Genomic DNA, 24,102 nt, shown 5'->3' on the forward strand with positions numbered 1-24,102 from the left:
CGCATTCTGTCTCCCAGATATGAACGTACTTTGGCGTGAAAAGTGCAAGTCAATCCCAGAACAACAGCAAAGGACCTTGTGAAGATGCTGGAGGAAACAGGTAGACAAGTATCTATATCCACAGTAAAATGAGTTCTGTATCGACATAACCTGAAAGGCTGCTCAGCAAGGAAGAAACGACTGCTCCAAAACCGCCATCAAAAAGCCAGACTACAGTTTGCAAGTGCACATGGGGACAAAGATCTTACTTTTTGGAGAAATGTCCTCTGGTCTGATGAAACAAAAATTCAACTGTTTGGCCATAATGACCATTGTTACGTTTGGAGGAAAAAGGGTGAGGCTTGCAAGCCAAAGAACACAATCCCAACTGTGAAGCATGGGTCTGGCAGTATCATGTTGTGGGGGTGCTTTGCTGCAGGAGGGACTAGTGCACTTCGCAAAATAGATGGCATCATGAGGAAGGAAAATTATGTGGATATATTGAAGCAACATCACAACAAGGCATCAGCCAGGAAGTTATAGCTCGGTCGCAAATGGGTCTTCCAAATGGACAATGACCCCAAGCATACCTCCAAAGTTGTGGCAAAATTGCTTAAGGACAACAAGGTCAAGGTTTTGGAGTGGCTATCACAAAGCCTGACCTCAATCCGATAGAAAATTTGTGGGCAGAACTGAAAGAGCGTGTGCAAGCAGGGAGGCCTACAAACCTGACCCAGTTACACCAGTTCTGTCTGGAGGAATGGAACAAAGTTCCAGCAACTTACTGTGAGAAGCTTGTGGAAGGCTACCCAAAACGTTTGACCCAAGTTAACAATTTAAAGGCAATGCTACCAAATACTAATATAGTGTATGTAAATTTCTGACACACTGGGAAAGTGATGAAAGAAATAAAAGCTGAAATAAATCATTCTCTCTACTATTATTCTGACATTTCATATTCTAAAAATAAAGTAGTGATCCTAACTGACCTAAGACAGGGAATATTTTCTGGGATTAAATGTCAGGAATTGTGAAAAACTGAGTTTAAATGTATTTGGCTAAGGTGTATGCAAACTTCTGACTTCAACTGTAAAACTGCACCCCAGGGTTCTGAAAAAGGTGGCTGAAGAGATTGTGGAGGCATTGGTAATGATCTTTCAAGAACCAATAGATTTTAGCATAGTTCTGGAGGACTGGAAAGTTGCAATGTCACTCTACTCTTCAAGGGAGAGAGGCATGAGAAAGGAAATTATAGGCCAGTTAGTCTGACCTCAGTGGCTTGGAAGATATTGGAGTCAACTGTTAAGGATGTGGTTTCAGGGAACTTGAAGAAACATGATAAAATCAGAATCAGATAAAATAGGTGCAAGTCAACATGACTTCCTTAAGGGAAAATCCTGCCTGAGAAATCTGTTGGAATTCTTTGAAGAAATAACAAGCAGGTTAGCCAAAGGAGAACCGGTGGATGTTATGTACTTGGATGATGGAAGTGATGGCATTGTGGTGAAGTTTGTGGACAATATGAAGATAGGTAGTGTTGAGGAAGCAGAGAGACTACAAGACTTAGATTCGGAGAATGGGCAAAGAAGTGACAAATGGAATACAGTGTTGAGAAGTGTATGGTCATGCACTTGGGTAGAAAAAATAAAAGCGTAGACTGTGTTCTAAATGGAAAAAAAAATCAAAAATCTGAGATGCAAAGGGACTTGACAGTCCTCATGCAGGATTCCCTAAAAGTTCATTTGCAGATTGAGTCAATGATGAGGAATGAAAATGCAAGGTTAACATCCATTTTGGGAGGACTAGAATTTAAAAGCAAGGATGTAATGGTGAGGCTTTGTAAAGCACTGGTGAGGCCTCACTTGGAGTATTGTGAGCAGTTTTGGGTACCTTATCTAAGAAAGAATGTGCCAATAGAGGGAGAACATTTAGAACTGAGATGAGGGGGAATTTCTTTAGCCAGAGAGTTGTGAATCTGTGCAATTCGTTGCCACAGGCAGCAGTGGAGGTCCAGTCTTTGGATGTATTTAAGGTAGAGATTGATAGATTCTTGATTAGTTGGGGCATGAAGGGTTTCGGAGATAAACCAAGAGACTGGGGTTGAGAGAGAAATGGATCATCCATGATGAAATGGCAAAGCAAACGCGATGGTCCAAATGGCCTAATTCTGCTCCTATATCTGATGGTCTTAAGGTCTAATATAATTCATATAACTATGAAGTCTCCTTGAGTACAATTTTTACACATCTAAATCAAGTCATTATTTCTCTTCATTTTTAAGAAATTCACAATTTATTTGGATAATCTCAATTTCAGGATTTTCAGTTGAAATGATAATAGTTTGTAATACAATGCCTGTTGAAACACATGGCAATATTGTATTGTCGATACCTTCTTTGTCTTCTTACAACAAGTGAACTTTAGACTTTCATTTAGGCAATAATTTACAAGTCATAGTACTGTGATGCAATTAGCATTGTGCCCTTTGTATAAAGCAGCACATTATCATGTCACTGTGACTTGAATGGGGTTTTGCTAATGTAGCAAATTAGTGTAATGCTAAATTTATCTAGAGCTATTTTCTCAACTGCATTGTCTCAAACACATGATTATGTCTCCTAATGATCTACTGCCAACATAATGCTTATGCTATAAAAAAGTACCTAAAACATGACGTCAGTAATTCCATCAGTGCAAAATGAGTGGTAAGAATCCATTAACTTTTCAAAAAACCACAAACATCAAAATAGAAAAATGGGAATAAATATCAGGGCAATGAGATAATTGCTAGACTTGGCATTTGTATCATTTTGAAAATACAGAGAAGAAAAAGGAACTAGCTGAATAAAAACACTTCTTATTCAGATCACTTTATAACTTCTCCAGTAAATACTTTGTTTGATCCTGCTGCTTTGACAGTATTAGTTAAGTGAATCAAAAATTCTCAGCTTCTTCTGGCTGTGGGAAAACAATATTCTTAAAAAAAAGATGCTGTTGAATGATTAAGCAACAGCCAAAATAGTACATAGAATTACTGACCTTTGGACATAAGAATGTGGCCCTGCATTTTGGTGCTTAGTGGGCTTATCAGTTTGCCTGTCTTCTTGGGTGTCTTTGGAATGATCTAACAGGGCTTCTGATGCAGTTCCAAGCTCTTCATGCTGTTCAGTGTCTGAGAAATATCTTTGGACCATTGCATTGACAGATGACCTTTGTTACTGATAATCTAACAAGTTTCCTGACTCATCTGTAGCACAAACCTTCTGAAAGAAGCAGTGCACTGCTGGAATGCCAGAAGGCAATTTCAATGAAACAAAGGGAATGGCGGAGACATTTTCCCCCCTCAGTAAGGACCCACGAGAAGAGAGTTTGGCTCACCGACACACTGGAAGCAAGAAGTGGAACGTGTTCTTCCTCTGTATACAGAGGGCAAAAAAAGAGACAACTATCATCCTGGTACAAGAACAATAAGGTCACGTGCCTTCATGGCCACAGTACAGAAGCTCCGACATCCACTATCATGAAGTTCTTTAATAGGCTGATAATGGCACAAACTAACTCCAGCCACATGACCACGCGCACCTCCCCCCAACCCCCCAGGCAATCTTGTAGCACTAAGATTCACCTATCACTAAAACAGGTTCACAGCAGATGCCATCTCCCTAGCTGTAGTCTAACTGGTCTCTGGAGCACCTGAATAACAAGGACACTTACTATTTACTGCAAACAACAGGAATTCTGCAGATGCTGGAAATTCAAGCAACACACATCAAAGTTGCTGGTGAACGCAGCAGGCCAGGAAGCATCTCTAGGAAGAGGTGCAGTCGACATTTCAGGCCGAGACCCTTCGTCAGGACGCAGGGTTGTCCTGACGAAGGGTTCCGGCCCGAAACATCAACCGATCTTTTCCACGGATGCTGCCAGACCTGCTGAGTTCCTCCAGCATGTTGTGAGTGTTGTTCAAATAATGACAAAGCCTGTGTAGAGGAAGGAGATATAAATCGTAGTAACATGGTTTCACGACAGCAACCTTTGCCTCAATGTCACAAAACAAAAGAACTGGTCATTGACTTTAGGAAGTGGGGTAGACCAGATGTCCAAACTGTACATACTAATGGTGTGAGGTGGATATGGTAAACATCACCAATAAGTTGTCCTGGTCTAATATATATAGGCAATGGCCAAGAAAGCACACCAGCATCTCTATTTCCTTAGAAACCTAAGGAAATTCAAAAGCAAAGGAAATTTTATCCTTTCCAAATGTTATTAATGCTCCAAAGATCAAATCTTATTCAGTTGAATTACAGCTAGGTATGGCACCTGCTCTGCCTGTGAACACAGAGACTGCAGAGAACCGTGGACACTGATCATTCCATTGTGAGAGCCAGTCTCCCCTCCAGGGACTCGGTCTACATTTTTTTTCTACCTCAGAAAAGCAACTCACATTATCAAAGATCCTCTCTTACCCCAAACATTTGCTCTACTTCCACCCCTACCATTAAGCAGAAGATATAAAAAAAAGAGAACATGCATGCCCAGGTGACAGATAGTTTCTATCCCACTGTTGCAAGACTACTGAACAGACCTTCAGACGTCGGAGATGAACTCTTAACCTCACAATCAATCTCAATGGTCCTTGCACCTTATTGTCTTCCTGTACTGCATTTTCTCTGCAAGTGTAGAACTATATTCTGCATTCTGCTATTGCTTTTCATTTAAACTATCTCAAAGTATTTAGGTTTTAGAAATTACCTACATGGATCACTTGCAAAATAAGTCTTTCATTGTATCTTGCTACATGGAAAAATAACAAACCAATGCCAATATCAAGAACGCCAAGGTATTAAATAAGTACTCTCAGTGGGTATTTGCCAAGGAGAAGGACATGGAGAATAGTGAGATCAGTTTGAGGCACGATAATGTGATAGGGCATTTTGAAATAAATTCTTGCTATACTGGTAAATTGATTTGTTATTGTTACATGCCTCGAGATACAGCGGAAAACTTTATTTTGCATGTCATTCATACAGTGACCATTTCATCAGATCAGTTCATTAAGATGGTACAGGGGGAAAATGACAACAGATTGCAGAATAAAGCAGTCACAGGAAACAATTAGAGAGAAAGGGTTCTGCAGAATTAAGTGTAAGATCATGAAGAGGTAGACTGAGACTAATCGCCCAATTTACCATCCTGGGAACCATTCAATAAGCTTTTCTTGAGCCTGCTGGTATGTGTTTTTAGGCTTTTGTAAACTTCAACCCAATGAGAAGGGAGAAAGCAGTCACTTAACCATGTCACAAAGTCTCTCTATTGCTTTCTTGTACTCCAACTCATTATTATTTGAGTTTCAGACCATTATAGTGATCGTAAGACATAAGAGCAAAATAAGACCATTGAGTCTGCTACGCCATTCCATCATGGCTTATTTATTATCCCTCTCAATCACATTCTCCTGCCTTCTCCCCGTAACCTTTGACGCCCTGACTAATCAAGAACCTATCAACCTCTGCTTTAAATATACCCAATGACTTGGCCTCCACAGTCATCTCTGGCATTGAATTCAACAGATTACCCTATAGCTAATAAAAGAAAATCTCATCTCTGTTCTAAAGGGATGTCCTTCTATTCTGAGGCTGTGCCCTCTGGTCCTAGACTCACTCATTATAGGAAATATCTGCACATCCACTCAATATAGGTCTTTCAATTTTCTGTAGGTTTCTACAAGATGCCATTCCCACCCCACCCCACCCCCCCCCCCACATTCTTCTCAACTTCAGTGGATCAGGCTCAGAGCCATCAAACACTCCTGATATTAACAATCTCATTCCTGGAATCATTCTTGTGAACCTCTGGATCCTCTCCAATGCCAGCATATCTTTTCTTAGAGAAGGGGCCCAAGACCACTCACAATATTCCAAGTGCGGTCTGACCAATGCCTTATAAAGCCTCTGCATAACATCCTTGCTCTGATATTCTAGTCTACTTGAAATGAATGCTAACATTGCATTTACCTTCCTTACCACTGACTCAACCTGCAAGTTAACCTTTAGGGAATCCTGCACAGGGTTTTTAAAATTTTTGCTGATTGTTAAATTTTCTCCACATTTAGAAAATAGTCTACCCCTTGAATCTTTCAATCAAAGAACATGACCATACATTTCTCTATATTTTAATCCATCTGCCTCTTCTTTGCCCTAATCCGCATAAGTCCCTCCGCAAACTCACTGCTTCCTGAACACTATCTGCCTCACCACCTATCTTTGTATTATCCACAAACTTGGCCACAGAGCCATCAATTCTGTCATCCAAGTCATTGACATATAACATGAAAAGAAGCGGTCCCAACATCGACCCCTGCAGAAGACCACTAGTCACTAGCAGCCAACCAGAAAAGGCCTCCTTTATTCCTAGTCTTTGCCTCTGCCAGTCAACCAATCTTCTATCCATGCTAGTATCTTTTCTGTAGTACCACAGGCAGTCTCATGTACAGCATCTTGTCAAAGGCCTTCTGAAAATCCATGTAAACAACATCCTCTGACTCTCTTTGTTTATCCTGCTTGCTATTCCTCAAAGAATTCCAACAGATTTGTCAGGTAAGATTTCCTCTTAAGGAAACCCTGCCAATTTTGGCAAATTTTATCATGTGCCTCCAAGTACCCTGAAACCTCATCCTTAATAATGGATTCCAATATCTTCCCAACCACTGATGTCAGGCTAACTGGCCTATAACTTTCTTCTGCATCCCTCCCTTCTCAAAGAGTGGTGTGACATTTGAAATTTCCCAGTCCTCTGGAACTATTCTGGAATCTAATGATTCTTGAAAGATCATTAGCAATGCCTCCACAATCTCTCCAGCTACTTCTTTCAGAACCCTGGGGTTTAGTCCATCTGGTCCAGGTGACATATCTACCTTCAGACCTTTCAGCTTCCCAAGCACCTTCTCCTTAGCAGTAGCAACGACACTTGCTTCTGCCCTCTGACACTCTCAAATACATGGCCGTCAGTAATGAATTTGACAAGGTCCTTCATAGGAGACTCTTCCAGAAAATTAAGATGCATGGGGTCCACGGTGACTCAATATTTTGGATTCAGAATTGACTTGTCCACAGATGGCAGAGGGTAGTGGTAGAAGGGTGTCATTTTCACTGGAGGTCCATGACCAGTGGAGTTCCACAGTGATCAGTGCTACAACCTCTGTTTCTGATATTTATAAATGACTGATGAAAACATAGATAGGTTAGTAGGTTTAAAGATAACAGTAAGTTTAGGACAGCTTACATCAATAGAGGATACAGAGTGTTACGTATAGAGTGTTGAGAAACAAAAGATGGAATTTAATTGGAGAGTGTCAGGTGTGCTACTTGGGAGTTAATAACACTGATGTATCTTTGGATCAATCCATACTTCCCTGACTATGGATACAGAGGTTGATAGGATAGTAGGAAGGTATATAGCATGCTTGCCTTCTTTGGTTGAGTCACTAGATATAAAGATCAGCAGGTCATGTGCAGATATGTAAAACTTTGGATGGCCAGCACTTGGAGTATTGAATGCAATTCTGATTGCGCCATAACAGGAAGGACGTGGAGGTGTTGGAAAGGGTACAGAAGAGATTTAGCAGGATGCTACATGGATTAGAGAATAAGAGCTACAAGGAGAAGTTGAACAAACTTGGTCTGTTTTCTTTGGAACATCATAGACTGATGGAAGGCCTGCCAGAAGTTTATAAAATTATGAAAGGAATGGGCAGGATGGACAGTTAGAATCCTTTTCCCAGGGTAGAAATATCAAACACTAGAGAACACGCATTAAGGCAAAAGAGGAGGAGGGGGGAGTTTAAAGGAGACGAGCAGGGTAAGTTCTTTTTTTAAAACACACAGATACACACACACACGGTGGTAGGTGCTTAGAGCTGGCTGTCAGGCATAGTGGTAGAAGCAGATATGATAGTGGCAGTTAAGAGGCTTTTAGATCGGCACATGAATATGCAGGGATGGAAGGATATGGATCATGTACATGCAGAAGAAGTTTAGTTGAATTTGGCATCGTGCTCAGCACATACAGATATTGTAGGTCGAAGGACCTGTTCCTGTGCTGTACTGCCCTAGAAGTGTTTGTGGCTTTAAAAGAATCAATAAATGGATATTCCTAATTGTAATAGTAAAGACCTGTGCTCTAGTAATAGCTTCAAATTTAGCCAAGTTGTTCCAATACTGTTACAAAACAAGCAATTACTTAACAATGTGGAAAACTGCCCAGGTGTTTCCTGTACACATTACACAGGACGAATTCAATCCAACCTGCTCACTGATGCCAGTTTTGTTTTTTGGCAGATCAACACAGAAACCTCAGGGAAAGCTTGGTCGAAACATGGAACAAAAAATACTGAACGCAAGGACTGTACATCACATAAAGAAATCCTGGTAAACCTGAAGTTAATGGGTATTAAATGGTAAACAATGGTTGGAGCCATACTTCACACGCAGGAAGATGGCTAGGGTTGCAGGAAGTAAACATCTCCCAGCCCCAGGAAATCACAGCAAGAATTCCTCAGAACAGTGTCCCATCATCAACCACCTTCAGTTGCTCCTTTAATAAGCTTCCTCCCATCACAACAGAAGTGGTGAATTTCACCGGATGTTCAAACTCCCAAGTAAATAAATAGTCCACATGTACATGCAACAGAGCCAAACAACATTCTTGCAAGGAGTAAAGATGGCAATACACAGCTCCATTACAAAGTTACAATGCAATGAACACCTCCAAGAAGGGAAAGTCACACCTATGCTTCACACTCAATTGACCCACTACTGCCAAGTCCCCTACCATCAGCACCCAACTACGTAAATATACAAATGTCAGAGGCTGGGTACCCAGGGCATGTCATTCACCTATATAAGTAGGAGCATGATGGAACATTCTCCACAGCCTGGATAAACTACTTTCAGTACAAAACAAAGCCATTCACTTGATTAACACCCCATCTACTATTCTATACATCATATCTTTGACCACTAGAGCACAGTAGTTTCAGTACACCCCATCTAACAATGTGCAGTTGCTTACGTAGGTTATTTCGACAGCCCCTCAAACCCCAAACTTTACCACAAAGGAAAATAAGGGAATGGACACATGGAAATAGCATCTTCTCCAAGTCACACATCATCCTGTCTCAGAAATTTATTGCTAATTTTTCATTGCCACTGGATCCAAAACACAGAATTCCCAACCCAAAAGCACCTTCACCACAACAATGCAGCACCTTACCACCACATTCTATGGAGTAATTAGGAATAGGCAGCAAGTGCTGTTCTTGCCAACAATGATCAGTTCCCAAAAATCTATAAAATTATCAAGTTAACCTTTCCCTGATGAAGGGACTTGACTCCAAATGTGAACCTAACCTAGACAGTGTCCTAGTTAACCCTTTCTGCATCCCTTCTAAACATTAATATCCACCCACTGACCCCCACCGCTGCCTGATCTGCTGAGTTCCTATAGCATTTTTTTTACTGAAAAAGCTCTGAGTATCTTCAGTTTCTAAAGTACCGTACTTGTCTTTCTTGGAGATTTTTTGGTGTATTTTTGTTATTATTTTAGGTTGTGGACATTTGTTTCCCCTGATAAAATGGCAAAGAGCCATCTTCTGCAGTCCTTCTGTTGCAGGTACCACTACAGTGCTATTGGGAAGGGGATGCCAGGATTTAGACCCCGCATTGATGAAGGAATGGTGATGATATGAGGGTGGTCAGTGATTTGGAGGCAAACCTGTAGGTGATGGCATGCACCTGCTACCACTATCCTCCTCATGGCAGAGGTAAGGTTTGGAAGGTGCTACAGTAACTGGATAATGTGGTTTATAGGGAGTGCACCCTACAGCTAAGATGCACTAATGCTGAGGGGAGGACATGCTCCATATGATGTTTGGGATACCAATCAAGCCCCGTTGCTTAATCCTGGTTGACGTTGAGCTGTATTTAGAATAGTTCAGCGTTCAATACAGCCTTTTATCTAAACTGCTTATGAAGCACGATCACAGTGTAGGAACATACAGTACAGAGCGTAGATGGAGCAAGTGAACAAGATCTATCAACACTACAGGAAACTGCATCACATGTCAATTAATCACAGATGCTGACTGTTATTTCAAATATGTATTTTGTCAAACAAGGCATATTGAATTTGCAATCTACCAAATAGGCAAAAGATCTAAGAAAAATAGAGCAGAAACAGAACACAGAAGAGGTAGCACACCAAAGATTCCAATCATTCATAATCTAGGTAGGATTCCTTTGCACTAACTGAAACTTAAAGAACCAAAGATACTGGAAATCAGAATTAAAAGCAGAAGTTGCTGGAAATAGTCAGCAGGTTAGGCTGGAATGCAACTACTTTTCAAGTTCTGACAGAAGCAATTTTAGTTAAAGCATCATGGGAAGTTATTTATTATCATCCCCCTTCCATAAATGCTGCCTGACTTGCTAAGTGCTTCCAGCATTTTCTGCTCTAAATGCCCTCACTTCCCTCCATTAAAGACTTTGACCTCTATTCCATTTTAGGCAGTCCCAAGGAACATGGATGACCTGATTCACTCCAGTTTTGCGGGTTCTGGGGTGAATAATGAGGACGAAGTGGAAACTGTGGACTCTTCCAAAGATGGGGTATTAGGTGGCTCTCAGCTCAACAGGTAACCTGTGGAGTGGTGTGTTCCATCTGGCACTTACACCGGGCTTTGCCGTGCTCTCAACAAGTATCAGGGTTCTCCACACCATTCTCAATGTTCCTTCTCCACACTGAGTAGCTGTGGGCCAGAGGTTCCCAAGAGTCAGTGGAGATGCAATCTTTCTCACAGTCTTGAAGAATGGTCTCAGCCAAAAATATCGACTGTTTACTCTTTTCCAGAGATGCTGCCTGACCTGTTGATTTGCTCCAGCATTTTGTGTGTGTTACTTTGGATTTTCAGCATCTGCAGATTTTCTCATGTTTGAGATTTCAAACCAGAAGCTTTGTTTCAGGAGTTAGGTGTGAGACATATAAGTGTCATTGAGTTGATCAACAATAACTAGGCAGGTGTTGTCCTGGGATTGAATATTAATGTTGATTTGCTGATCCTTCCAGCAAATTTAGTGAATTTTGCACAGATAGTATTCTTTCCTGTCCCTTGGGATAGCTGGTAGAAGTAGCCATGTTTAAGAAGCATTTGGGAGAACAGGGATCATTGATATCCAGTAGACCTGACTCTTGTGCTAAGTTTTAGGATTTCAGTGGGGATGCTGTCTGCTCCTGAGACAATGTTATTTTTGTTGGGAGATATGGCCATCTCAGTAACTCCTTTGCTAGACATATTGATGTTGTCCCCACTCATGGATATTACAGAGCTACATTTAATAAATAGAAAGTGGTAGTGACTCAGCCAACGGGTTATGAGGAAGTAAGGAGGCATGGGATCCAAGGGGACATTGCTTTGTGGATCCAGAAATGGCTCGCCCACAGAAGGCAAAGAGTGGTTGTAGATGGGTCATATTCTGCATGGAGGTCTGTGACCAGTGGTGTGCCTCAGGGATTTGTTCTGGGACCCCTTCTCTTCGTGATTTTTATAAATGACCTGGATGAGGAAGCGGAGGAATGGGTTAGTAAATTTGATGATGACACAAAGGTTGGGGGTGTTGTGGATAGTGTGGAGGGCTGTCAGAGGTTACGACGGGACATTGATAGGATGCAAAACTGGACTGAGAAGTGGCAGATGGAGTTCAACCCAGATAAGTGTGAGGTGGTTCATTTTGGTAGGTCAAATATGATGGCAGAATATAGCATTAATGGTAAGACTCTTGGCAGTATGGAGGATCAGAGGGATCTTGGGGTCTGAGTCCATAGGACACTGAAAACTGCAATGCAGGTTGACTCCGTGGTTAAGAAGGTGCATTGGCCATCAACTGTGGGACAGAACTTAAGAGCCGAGAGGTAATGTTGCAGCTATATAGGACCCTGGTCAAACCCCACTTGGAGTACTGTGCTCAGTTCTGGTCACCTCACTACAGGAAGGACGTGGAAACCATAGAAACGGTGCAGAGCAGATTTACAAGGATGCTGCCTGGATTGGGGAGCATGCCTTAAGAGAACAGGTTGAGTGAACTCAGCCTTTTCTCCTTGGAACAATGGAGGATGAGAGGTGACCTGATAGAGGTGTATAAGATGATGAGAGGCATTGATCGTGTGGATAGAAACATAGAAAATAGGTGCAGGAGTAGGCCATTCGGCCCTTCGAGCCTGCATCGCCATTTATTATGATCATGGCTGATCCTCCAACTCAGAACCCCGCCCCAGCCTTCCCTCCATACCCCCTGACCCCCATAGCCACAAGGGTCATATCTAACTCCCTCTTAAATATAGCCAATGAACTGGCCTCAACTGTTTCCTGTGGCAGAGAATTCCACAGATTCACCACTCTCTGTGTGAAGAAGTATTTCCTAATCTCGGTCCTAAAAGGCTTCCCCTCTATCCTCAAACTGTGGCCCCTCGTTCTGGACTTCCCCAACATCGGGAACAATCTTCCTGCATCTAGCCTGTCCAATCCCTTTAGGATCTTATACATTTCAATCAGATCCCCCCTCAATCTTCTAAATTCCAACGAGTACAAGCCCAGTTCATCCAGTCTTTCTTCATATGAAAGTCCTGCCATCCCAGGAATCAATCTGGTGAACCTTCTTTGTACTCCCTCTATGGCAAGGATGTCTTTCCTCAGATTAGTGGACCAAAACTGCATACAATACTCCAGGTGTGGTCTCACCAAGGCCTTGTACAACTGCAGTAGTACCTCCCTGCTCCTGTACTCGAATCCTCTCGCTATAAATGCCAGCATACCATTCGCCTTTTTCACCACCTGCTGTACCTGCATGCCCACTTTCAAAGACTGGTGTATAGTCAGAGGCTTTTTCCCAGGGCTGAAATGGCTAGCCCAAGAGGGCATAGTTTGAAGGTGTTTGGAAGTAGGTACAGAGGAGATGTCAGGGGTAAGTTTTTTTTATGCAGAGAGTGGTGAGTGCGTGGAATAGGCTGCCAGAGTGATGGAGGTGGAAACGACAGGGTCTCTTAAGTGACTCCTGGATAGGTACATGGAGCTTAGAAAAATAGAGGGCTATGAGTAAACCTAGGTAGTTTTAAGGTAAGGACATGTTCGGCACAGCTTTGTGGGCCGAAGGTCCGGTGTTGTGCTGTAGGTTTTCTACGTTCTATGTTTCTACGTTAACATCCTGTTATTGCTGGTCACACTAACTAGTGGCTCACCTTACGATATTTGGAATTTAACCCAGTTTGGTATGATTTAAAAATTAAGGAAAATAACGTACTTAGTGTAAGCAATTTTAGTTAAATTATTATGTGGAGTTATTTATCGCCATCAGTTCTCTAACAGTGGTTATTTGAAGGTGCATATTTTAAAGACAGATTAGCTTTATTTGTTGCATGTACATCGAAACATCAAAACATACAGTGAAATGCATCGTTTGTGTCAAATTAATTCAGCAAAGATCGTGCTGGGCAGCCAACATAGCATGCTCATAATTCACCAACCCTAACTGTGCATCTTTGGAATGTAGGAGAAAAGCAGAGCACCTGGAAGAAACCCATGACAATATACAAACTCCTTCCAGCAAGCAGTGGGAATTGAACCCTGATCAGTGATTGCTGGTGCTGTAAAGCAACGCGCAAACCACTACACTACAGTGCCGCCCTACATAACATGTGCTCTGTGGGGCACCAATCCACAGGAACTGCAAGAGCAAGCAGGTGAAATTCTCATCACACATTGTCCCAGCATCATCACAAATGTAATGAATGAAAAACTTCCTATGTTAGATGACACAGTTTGTAGAATTTGTAATGTCATAAGGCTAAAGAATAGAGGTGATTGATTGCTTAAGAATAGCAAATGGTAAAGTGCAGAACCCACGGCAGTCTCTATCAAAGCACTGAGGTAAACTATGCTAATTTAGTTTCAGAGGCACCTGAAGTTGAATTGAAAGAACAAACATAATTTCAAAGTCAAATATTCCTTGAGCATAAAATAAAGAATTTAAAGATCACATGCAATACATAAAAGATTAAATACACACATTGGCCATTTTATTAGGTACGCCTGTACACCTGCTCATTAATACAAATATCTGATTAGCCAGTCATGTGAGAAACAAAAAAAAAACTGATGTGCAGCATTTCTGTGGCCATGAATGCCTTGTTAATGAGCGAAATCATAGAAGAAGGGTCAGACTGGTTCAAACTGACAGGAAGGTAACTGCAACTCAAATAAGCATGTCACAACAGGTGTGCAAAAGAGCACCTCTGAATGCACAACACATTGAACCTTGAAGTAGATGGGCTACACCAGTAAAAGATCATGAACATACGATAATATTTAGTGGCCACTCTATTAGGTACCTCACGCACTAATAAAGTGGCCGCTACATGTAGATCAGAATAATGATAACCTAATTTACTAATTATATCACAAGAAGCCATGAAGTACATGCTGGCTCCAAGCAGACTAATCCCATAGATTTCGAGCACCTGCAAAAAACATGAGATTCTGCAGGTGCTGATAACGTACAGCAATGCACACAAAATGTTGGAAGAACTCCAGCAAGTCACATAGCATCTATGGAAGGGAATAATCAGTTGATACTTCAGTCTTAATGAGCAGTCTCAGGCCAACATGTCGAATGCTTATTCCCCTTCATAGGTGTGCCTGACTGTAGTCCTACTGCCTGTGTTGGCGCGTGGCCAAGTGGTTAAGGTGTCAGTCTAGTGATCTGAAGGTTGCTAGTTCAAGCCTCAGCTGAGGCAGCGTGCTGTGTCCTTGAGCAAGGCACTTAACCACACATTGCTCTGCGACAACACCGGTGCCAAGCTGTATCAGCCCTAGTGCCCTTCCCTTGGACAACATCAGTGGCGTGGAGAGGGGAGACTTGCAGCATGGGCAACTGCCGGTCTTTCATACAACTTTTCCCAGGCCTGCGCCCTGGAAACCTTCCAAGGCACAAATCCATGGTCTCATGAGACTAACGGATGCCTATAATATAAGTCCTATTGCCTATTACCTCCTTCCCTCATTCCCTTGTACCTCAGCTTATTTTCTCACATACCCCAAAATTTTCCTTTGATTCTTTTTGCTATCTCTATACAAAGAGGTACTTACAGTCAATGAAAATTAGATTACAGAAAACAGATTAAAAATCAGAAAATGCTGTAAACATAAAGGTTAGGTAGCATCTGTGGAAACAGAAAAAGTTAACACTTAGATCCAGTACTCTTCATTACGTTTCATAGCATTTCAAGGTTCAAGGTACATTTATTATCAAAGTGTGTATGCAGTATACAACTCTGAGATTCGTCTTCTACAGAGAGCAACAAATCAAAGAAAACCATGGAAGCTGTCAAAGACCATCAACCCACTCCATACGCAAGAAAACAAACCATGCAAACAACAACAAGAACATCAAATACCAAACACGAATCAAATGATGTACCAGCATGGTTTTGGGATGTTGGAGAAAGCAAACCACCTGGAATAAATCCAAGCAGTCATAGAAAGAACATGAAAACTCCACGTACAACACCAGAGATTAGGATTGCATTTGGGTATTTAGGACTCTTACTTAGCTGTAATAATTGTTTCATTACAATGCCATCCTACATTATCTCCAAAAGGCTATTTCCTTCTTAACTTTGTTATGCTTGCAGAAATATTACAAAAAGCACAAAGATAAATTTAGACATCCTGTAAATTTAGGCAGGAGGATCGGACACTAAAGAAGATTTATGAGGATGTTTACAGGACTGGGGGTTTAGGTTATAAGGATTGGCTAGATAGTCTGGGACTTATTTTCCTGCTGTGTTGGAAGCTGAGAGGTGACTTTATAGATGCTTCTAAAATCATGAGGGGCATAGATAAGATAAATAGTCAAAGTCTTTCTCAAGGGTAGTGAAACCCAAAACTAGAGAGGATAGGCTTACAGTGAGAGGGAGAAAGTTTTAAAAGGACCTAAGGGGCAACCTTTTCCATGATAGGGTGGTGGGCTGGTTCTGGCATGAGTCAGCCTGTCTCAAAGATGATTCTGGATCCACCTCAATTTGCCTACATGCACACCAGGTCAACAGCAGATGAGATTTATCTGGCTCTTCACTCTGCTCTGGACAACAGATACACCAGGAGCTCCCAACCTTTTTTATGCCATGGACCTTTACCATGAAACGAGGGGTACATGGATCCCAGGTTAGGAACCTCTCAGATACACAAACGTAGATCCATTGACTACAACTCAGCATTCAATACAATCATCCTATCCAAACATCATCAAGCTTCTAGGCCTTGACCTTTGAACCTCCCTCAGCAATTGGATCATTGACATTCTTATCCGTAGACCTTATTTAGTGAGAACTGGTAACAACATCTCCTCCCAGCTGGAAGTTAACATAGGTGCACCTTAAGGCTGAATCCTTAGCCTGCTTCTCTACTCCCTACACACACGTGGCTCAGCACAGCTCCAATGCCATATACAAATCATAGTTGATAAAGACACGTGGTTAAGCAACAACCTCTCACCCAATGTCAGTAAAATTAAAGAGCTGACTGTTGACTGCAAGAAGGGGAAAGAGGGTGTGAATATCACAGTCTACATTGGTGGAATGGCAGGAGGGTCGGCAGCTTTAAATTCCTGGACATTAACATATCAGATGACCTGTCCTGAACCAGCGCAAGGAAGGCGTGCCAGCTTCTTTACTTTCTAAGAAGATTAACAACATTCCACATCACCAAACATCTGACAAACTTCTTCTTGCATGCTATTGAAAATATCCTGACTAATTGCATCATGGCCTAGTACAGCAATCTGGAATGTAAGAAGCCTGAGAGCGTAGTGAATTCAGCCTAATACATCATGGGCACATCCTTTGCCACTAATGGAATTATCTACATGAGGCAACCTCAAGGCAGCAACATATAGCATCAAAAGTCCCCACCATCTGGGCCATGTCATCTTCTCCCAGTTACCCATCAAGCAGAAAGTATTGAAGCCTGATGTGCCATACTACCAGGTTCAAGAACTGCTACTTTCCTTCAACCATATGGATCTTGGATGAACCTGCACAACCTCAATCATTACCACAGTGCAGCAACTCTGTGACCACATTGCACTGAAATGCACTTTGTTCTAATTGTGTTTTTGTGTATATAGTATATTTAATATATATATTTCTTGTGAATGTTGTATATCTGATGCTATGTGCCTGTGAAGCATCTGTGCATGTATGTACTTATGCATATGATAATAAACTCAACTTTGATTTTGTATACAAAAGGAGTTGCCAGAGGAAGTGGTAGAGGCAAGTACAGTTAACGATATTTAAAAGGCATTTGAACAGTTACATGGATAGAAAATGTTTAGAGAGAAATATAGGCAACTTGATTGGCACTGAATAGTTGGGCCAAGGAATCAGTTTCTATGTTTTATAGCTGTTTTCCTCTCTTAGGAAGCCCAATAGAATGGGAATAGGTTACTTTGCAGTTCTGTGGACTGAGCTGATTAATGAGATAAATGAGCATACAGAATTTTCCACAAATATGGAAGGAGGAGGCCAATAGGACAGGTAGGCAAGAAGGTTATACCGTGCCTATAAAGAATATTCACCCCCTTGGAAGTTTTCATGTTTCATTGTTTTACAACATTAAATCACAGTGGATTTAATTTGCCTTTTTTGACACTGATACCAAAGAATCTTTTTCTGTTGATTAATGTGCAAACAGATCTCTACAAAATGATTGAAATGAATTACAATTATTAAATATATAACCATATAACAATTACAGCACGGAAACAAGCCATCTCGGCCCTTCTAGTCCATGCCAAACTCTTACTCTCATCTAGTCCCACCGACCTGCACTCAGCTCATAACCCTCCATTCCTTTCTTGTCCATATATCTATCCAATTTAACTTTAAATGACAACATCGAACCTGCCTCAACAACTTCTGCTGGAAGCTCGTTCCACACAGCTACCACTCTCTGAGTAAAGAAGTTCCCCCTCATGTTACCCCTAAACTTTTGCCTTTTAACTCTCAACCCATGTCCTCTTGTTTGAATCTCCCCCACTCTCAATGGAAAAAGCCTATCCATGTCAACTTTATCTATCCCCCTCATAATTTTAAATACCTTTATTGTCCCCCCCTCAACCTCCTATGCTCCAAAGAATAAAGACCAACTTGTTCAACCTTTCTCTGTAACTTAGGAGATGAAACCCAGGTAACATTCTAGTAAATACAAAATAATTGATTGCATAAGTATTCACCCCTTTAAGTCAGTATTTAGTAGATGTACCTTTGGCAGCAATTACAGCCTTGAGTCTGTGTGGATAGGTCTCTATCAGCTTTATAATTCTGGACTGCAATTTTTCCCCATTCTTCCTTACAAAACTAATCAAGCTCTGTCAATTTGCATGGGGATCATGACTGAGCAGCCCTTTTCAAGCCTAGCTACAAATTCTCAGTTGAAATGAGATCTGGACTCTGACTTGGCCACTCCAAGACATTAACTTTGTTGTTTTTAACCCATTCCTGTGTAGCTTTGGCTATATGCTCGGGGTCATTGCCTGGCTAGAAAACAAATCTTCTCCAAAGTCACAGAATTCTTGTAGACTGCATCAGGCTTTCCTCTAGGATTTTCCTGTATTTTGCTGCATTTATTTTACCCTCTACCTTCACAAGTCTTCCAGGGCCTGCACCAGTGAAGTATCCCCACAGCATGATGCAGCCACCACCATAATTCACAGCAGGGATTGTGTTTTTGATGATGTGTAGTGTTTGGCTTACACCATATATAGTGTTTAGTCTGATGGCCAAATAACTCAATTTTGGTTTCATCAGACCATAGAACCTTCCTCCAGCTGCCTCCAGAGTCTCCCACATGCCTTCTGGCAAATGCTAGCCAAGATTTCATGTGCATTTTCCAACAGTGGCTTTCTCTTTGCCACTCTCCTAAAACACCGTGACTGGTGAAGCAGCCAAGCAACAATTGTATGTGCAGTCTCTCCCATCTCAGCCACTGATGCGTGCAACTCCTCCAGAGTTGTCATAGGCCTCTTGGTGGCCTCCCTCACTTGTCCCCTTCTTGCAAGGTCACTCAGTTTTTGAAATGGCCTGCTCTCAGCAGATTTACAGCTGTGCCATATTCTTTCCATTTCTTGATGACTGACTTAACTGTACTCCAAGGGATATTCAGTGACTTGGAAATTTTCTTCTATCCATCTCCTGACATGTGCTTTTCAATAACCTTTCTGCTGAGTTGCTTGAAGTGTTCTTTTGTCTTCATGGTGTGTTTTTGCGAGGATACTGACTCACTAGCAGTTGGACGTTCCAGATACAGGTATATTTATATTACGTTCAATTGAAACACCTTGCCTGCACACAGGTCTCCAAAAGCAGGTCTGTGTTTAACTAATTAAGTGATTTCTAAAACCAATTGGCTGTAACAGTAATGTTTTGATGTGTCATATTAAAGGGGATGAATACTTAAGCAATCAGTTATTTTGTGTTTTATATTTTTAATTAATTTAGATCACTTTGCAGTGATTGGTTTTCACTTTGACAGAAAGAGTCTTTTTCTGTTACAAATTAAATTCACTGTGATTCAATGTTGTAAAACAATAAAATATGAAAATTTCCAGGGGGTGGGGGTGTGAATGATTTTTATAGGCACTATAAGTTGGACTCCTCCATCTGCCACTTATGCAAGGCACAAGGTATGTTCTTTACGCATAGCGTTTAGATTTTAAGTACCATCCTCAATGCTCCTTTGCCTCTTTGGGGAATCAAGGGCAAGAGATTCCCAGGAGTCAATGGAGATGTTGCATTTACCCGAAGCCATCCGAGAATGGCTTCCCACAAAAAGCTGGAATAGTGACTATTTTCAGAGTCTGGTGCTGGGAATACTTTAGTCAGAGGGTGGTATATCTGTGGAATTTCTTGCAACAAATGCCTGTGGAGGCCAAGTCATTGGGTGTATTTAAGGCAGAGATAGATAGGTTCCTGACTAGCCAGGGCATCAAAGGGTATGGGGACAAGGCAGGGGAGTGGGGATGACTGGAAGAATTGGTCAGCCCATGATTGAATAGCGGAGCAGACTTGATGGTTCGAATGACCTACTTCTGTTACTATACCTTATGGTCTTAATACAAATATAATGCCTCCTTCAATGAAGCCAAATAGGACCTCATCACTGGTGATAATGGCCTTCGGGGAGACATGAGTGTTTGCCCCTTCAGTGAATTTGGAGCATATTGCAGAGAAGGAATTAGTGATACATTTTCAGTGCCTTGAGATGCCTGCAGTAGCTAGTCCCAATTTCAGAATCATGGATCTCTACCGCCCAGATGTATCACCAGGTTTGTGCTGGGTCTTGATCTTCATATATCCATTTCTTTATACAACTGAAGACTGTACTGGTGTATTCAAAACAGTGATAAATTTCATCAATGAGAACATTCAATCATTCAAAGTGCCTAAATATAATAGAAAGTGGTCCACATTTCCCAAAGTCCTGTGATGAATCCTTTCTGTTTGGAGTCAGCTTGGTGCTACGGTGCTTTAGGGGTGGCTTTATAGAGGATCTTTTTCTTCCAGATATTAAGTGCATACCTACACTCCACTCTGTATCCATAATCTTCTAAATTAAGGATGGTGACCAACTTTCAATTTAACTACGAAAGTTAGTTCCTTCACAAAGAGTATTCCTATCTAAACAATCAGTTTGTGATATCTAGCTTTAGACTGAAAACACCTCCCTTGCTCTTCCAATATATCCCCTAGTGTGTTCACTAACTTATTCCTGTACCAAGAAACAATGTAAATCAAGTAGCTGAATTAAGATCAGTTTAACCGCACAAAGATATTGTACACCCAAAAATTCAAAGTAATCTTGGGCCTTCAAAACTACTACTGCCACCATCGGGCAGGCAGGTCAATGAACTTATGATTTAAAAGCAACCTCCTTAGGACACCCACAAATGCCATGGACGTTTATACCTCCCAGCTTGCTCACAAGCAAAACTTGAAAAAAAAATTAAACCACACTCAACAGGATTCATTAAGGGACTTCCAATTTATTTTCACCAGGCAGCAGCGAAGCCATAGAATCCACAGTCAGTTTGTCCTTCCAAAACAACTCAATCTTCATAAACACACGGACTTCTATTTATTTTTGCATTTAACGGGCATCAAGGGAATATGGAGTTATGTAAGAAGATGGCACTAAAGTAAATTATCAGTTATGATCTCAGAGAATTGGAGAAAAATAGGAGGAATCAAATGCTCTTCCTTATGTTCTTATTTGTTTTTCTTCTGGCCCTTCAAGCCAAGCTGCTCAGCAATCCCCCCCCCCCCAAATTAATCCTAGCCTAATCATAGGACAACTTATAATGACTTGTTTAATTTACCAACTGTTAGGTCTTGGACTGTGGGAATAAACTTGAGCACCCAGAGGAAACCAACACATTCTAGGGAGAATGTACAACTTCTTATAGGCAGCAGTGGGAGGGAATTGAACCCCGATTGCCTGTACTGTAAAGCCTGCCACCCCTGCACTTACCTCTAAAGTTACACAACACATGCAGAAGGAAAATGCCAAATAGCAAATGAATAAATGGGCAAGATCCAAGAACACATTCTCATAACTACAATTTGAAGTAAAATACTTAAGGACTATTTGAAGCACATGTAATGAATGGAACATACTAAATTGATATTTCACTATTGGAAATATATTGGAGAAAATAAAATACATTAAGATGCATATTTTGGTATGGGAAATGTTCAAGATGATAGCCCCTCAGATTCTATTCCTTTGTACACCAGGGCTGTTGGGCTGAACAATTCATTACTGGTGAATATGGTCACAACAGTGACAATAGGTAACACCCTCCTACCATAAACTAGTGTATAGCATATCAAAGGAATATAGCCTAAGGAGCGAGTACAAAACTTAAAAGACTCCAATTATACAGATAAAAGGGTGAGGTAGCCTAGACATGCACACAATGTTTACTTTCCCACAAATTCTTCTCGAACTGGGATAGCCTTACTTTAAAGGGACACACACAAAATGCTGGAGGTGGCATCTATGGAAAAGAACAGTTGACACTTCGACCTTTCTCCAGGAATGAGGAGTGGGGGCGATGCCAGAATAGAAAGGTGAAGGAGCGGAAAGACGCTATTTGAAAGGTGATAGGTCACAGATGCTGCCTGACCTGCTGAGTTCCTCCAGCGTTTTGCGTGTGCTGCTCTGGATTTCTAGTATCTGCAGACTTTCTCGTTTGTGGTTGGACTTACTTTACAAGTACTTACGCAGATTAAAAATAAATACCCTCTCTTCAGCAAGTAACCTCTGGGAACATAATCTATTGGCACAACAAGTACAGTGTTATTGCTGCCAAAAGCTAATTTTCATAGCATTTACACTCTGGGCATACATGTCATTCTAATAAACTTACGCATCAATTATCTTTTGCCAAAAGGATATATATGACTAAATAGTTAAACCAGTTTCAACTTATTACACTGAGAAATCTTTCAGCAAAATCAAATATTTAATTCCAGCACCTATAACAATGTGTTTCAATAAACGTACTCACAGAGATATCTCTGAAATATCAATGCGTACACTAACCTGACCAAATCAGTCATACAGGATCCTACAACCACTACATCATACACCGCAGTGGTAGAGAGAGGGTTTGCTGGGACTGACATGTTTTGGAAATTCTACTTTTAAAAGAAGTGGCAAAAAACCGTTTTGTTTAGCAACAACAGCAGCAAAGTCCAGGTCCGTGCGAACAGGACCGCTGTAAGACCCCAAACCCAGTTGACTGCATTACTTTGAGAAATATGATGCTTTAAGACATATCTCCTAGGAGGAGGGAGGAAGAACGAAACAGGAATGGACCGCTTTTCGAAGGGAAAAAATAGGATTACTAGTCCGCTAGAATCTACAGAAGTTGTCAGGCAAATGGTCGGGCCAGCAAGGAGGGTGGAGGACGTGCGCATGCGCCGCCGGCTCGGCGTGGTGGAGCCGTCGGGAAGAGCACGAGCCGAGTGGGCGGGTGAGTGCGAATTGGCGGCCGAAGCTGGCGTCAATTGACGCCGCAAATTGATGGGATTCGCCGGGAGGCCTCAAGCAGGTATTCGCCTCGTCGGGGGTATGGTGTGCTGTGCTGTGTATCTAGATATATATATATATAAATGTGTGTGCGCGCAAAACATAAATCATTGCAAACCCTTCCTGCTGTAGGGCCCACTTACAACCCCGTTAAATTGTCTTGGCTAATAATCATTGCTCCATCGTATTCAACCACAGCATTTTTTGTCTTAGATGGCTGCATTTAATTAAAAAGAAGCGGTGTATTCAACAATGGCATTGCATTTAGTCGTAGTTTTGGTCCTGCACGAGTTTAAACAATTCACTTGTTTACAAACCGTGCTATTTCCTGCATGTTAGTCCGGAGGAGGAGGGCGCAGCTATCCTGGGGTGACTTCTCAGTTGTATCAGAAGTGACGCAGGTGCAGAGCTCTGCCGAACATTCAGAGCTGTATTTAGGTTTCAGACTGACGAACACTGAGAAAAGGTCAGAGAGTTCTTCCTCTGTGGCTCTCAGGGTGATTTTTATCATACATATTTTAAAATCCAAACTTGCATACACGTGTGATTTTCCCTTAGTATTAAGTTGCATGCAGACCCAATACCTATTAGTATGAATGAATATAACTGTTTTGACATGAAAAGCTCAAAAAATCAACTATCCTAATGAAATTAGTAGTCTCGTATAGTTACAGTAATTTCAACAATGTAACCATGGGGCCAAACGACACAGATTTTAATTATTTGGGTTAACTTGGTAGCAGAGATGCAGGCTTGGAACAGATTTAGTCTCCTCAGCACTTAACAAATCTCCCTTTCATTCTCATTTTGACTCTCTCTGTAGTTGTACTTTTTATTAGTGCTAACTCTTCTTGAAAAAGAGCTTTTGAGAATCCAGGTACACAATGTCATATAAACTTACTCAACATCTGCCCCATCAAGTG

General features: G+C 41.4%; 2 protein-coding genes across 13 annotated transcripts in view; one reads left to right on the forward strand and one right to left on the reverse strand.

Moving 5' to 3' along the window:
* rbks (ribokinase) overlaps positions 1-24,102 on the reverse strand; it is a 196,344-nt gene that overhangs the window by 136,130 nt on the left and 36,112 nt on the right. For 3 of the 8 annotated variants that reach the window (XM_063040668.1, XM_063040671.1, XM_063040665.1), the window contains exon 1: positions 22,691-23,021. The exons of 2 other annotated variants lie outside the window; for them this stretch is intronic. In XM_063040668.1, coding sequence (XP_062896738.1) covers positions 22,691-22,773 — 83 coding nt within the window. In that variant the 5' untranslated portion in view covers positions 22,774-23,021. Of the gene's footprint in view, positions 1-22,690; positions 23,030-23,496; positions 23,587-24,102 lie in introns of those variants that run through there. 3 more of the 8 variants (XM_063040669.1, XM_063040666.1, XM_063040672.1) reach the window with 3 other exon arrangements.
* babam2 (BRISC and BRCA1 A complex member 2) overlaps positions 23,049-24,102 on the forward strand; it is a 214,277-nt gene continuing 213,223 nt past the window's right edge. For 3 of the 5 annotated variants that reach the window (XM_063040662.1, XM_063040663.1, XM_063040664.1), the window contains exon 1: positions 23,049-23,201. The gene's annotated coding sequence lies outside the window, so the exon portion shown is untranslated. Of the gene's footprint in view, positions 23,220-24,102 lie in introns of all 5 variants that reach the window. The other 2 variants (XM_063040660.1, XM_063040661.1) reach the window with 2 other exon arrangements.

The sequence above is a fragment of the Mobula hypostoma genome, chromosome 2, assembly GCF_963921235.1.
Source record: "Mobula hypostoma chromosome 2, sMobHyp1.1, whole genome shotgun sequence".
Taxonomy (NCBI): Eukaryota; Metazoa; Chordata; class Chondrichthyes; order Myliobatiformes; family Myliobatidae; genus Mobula; species Mobula hypostoma.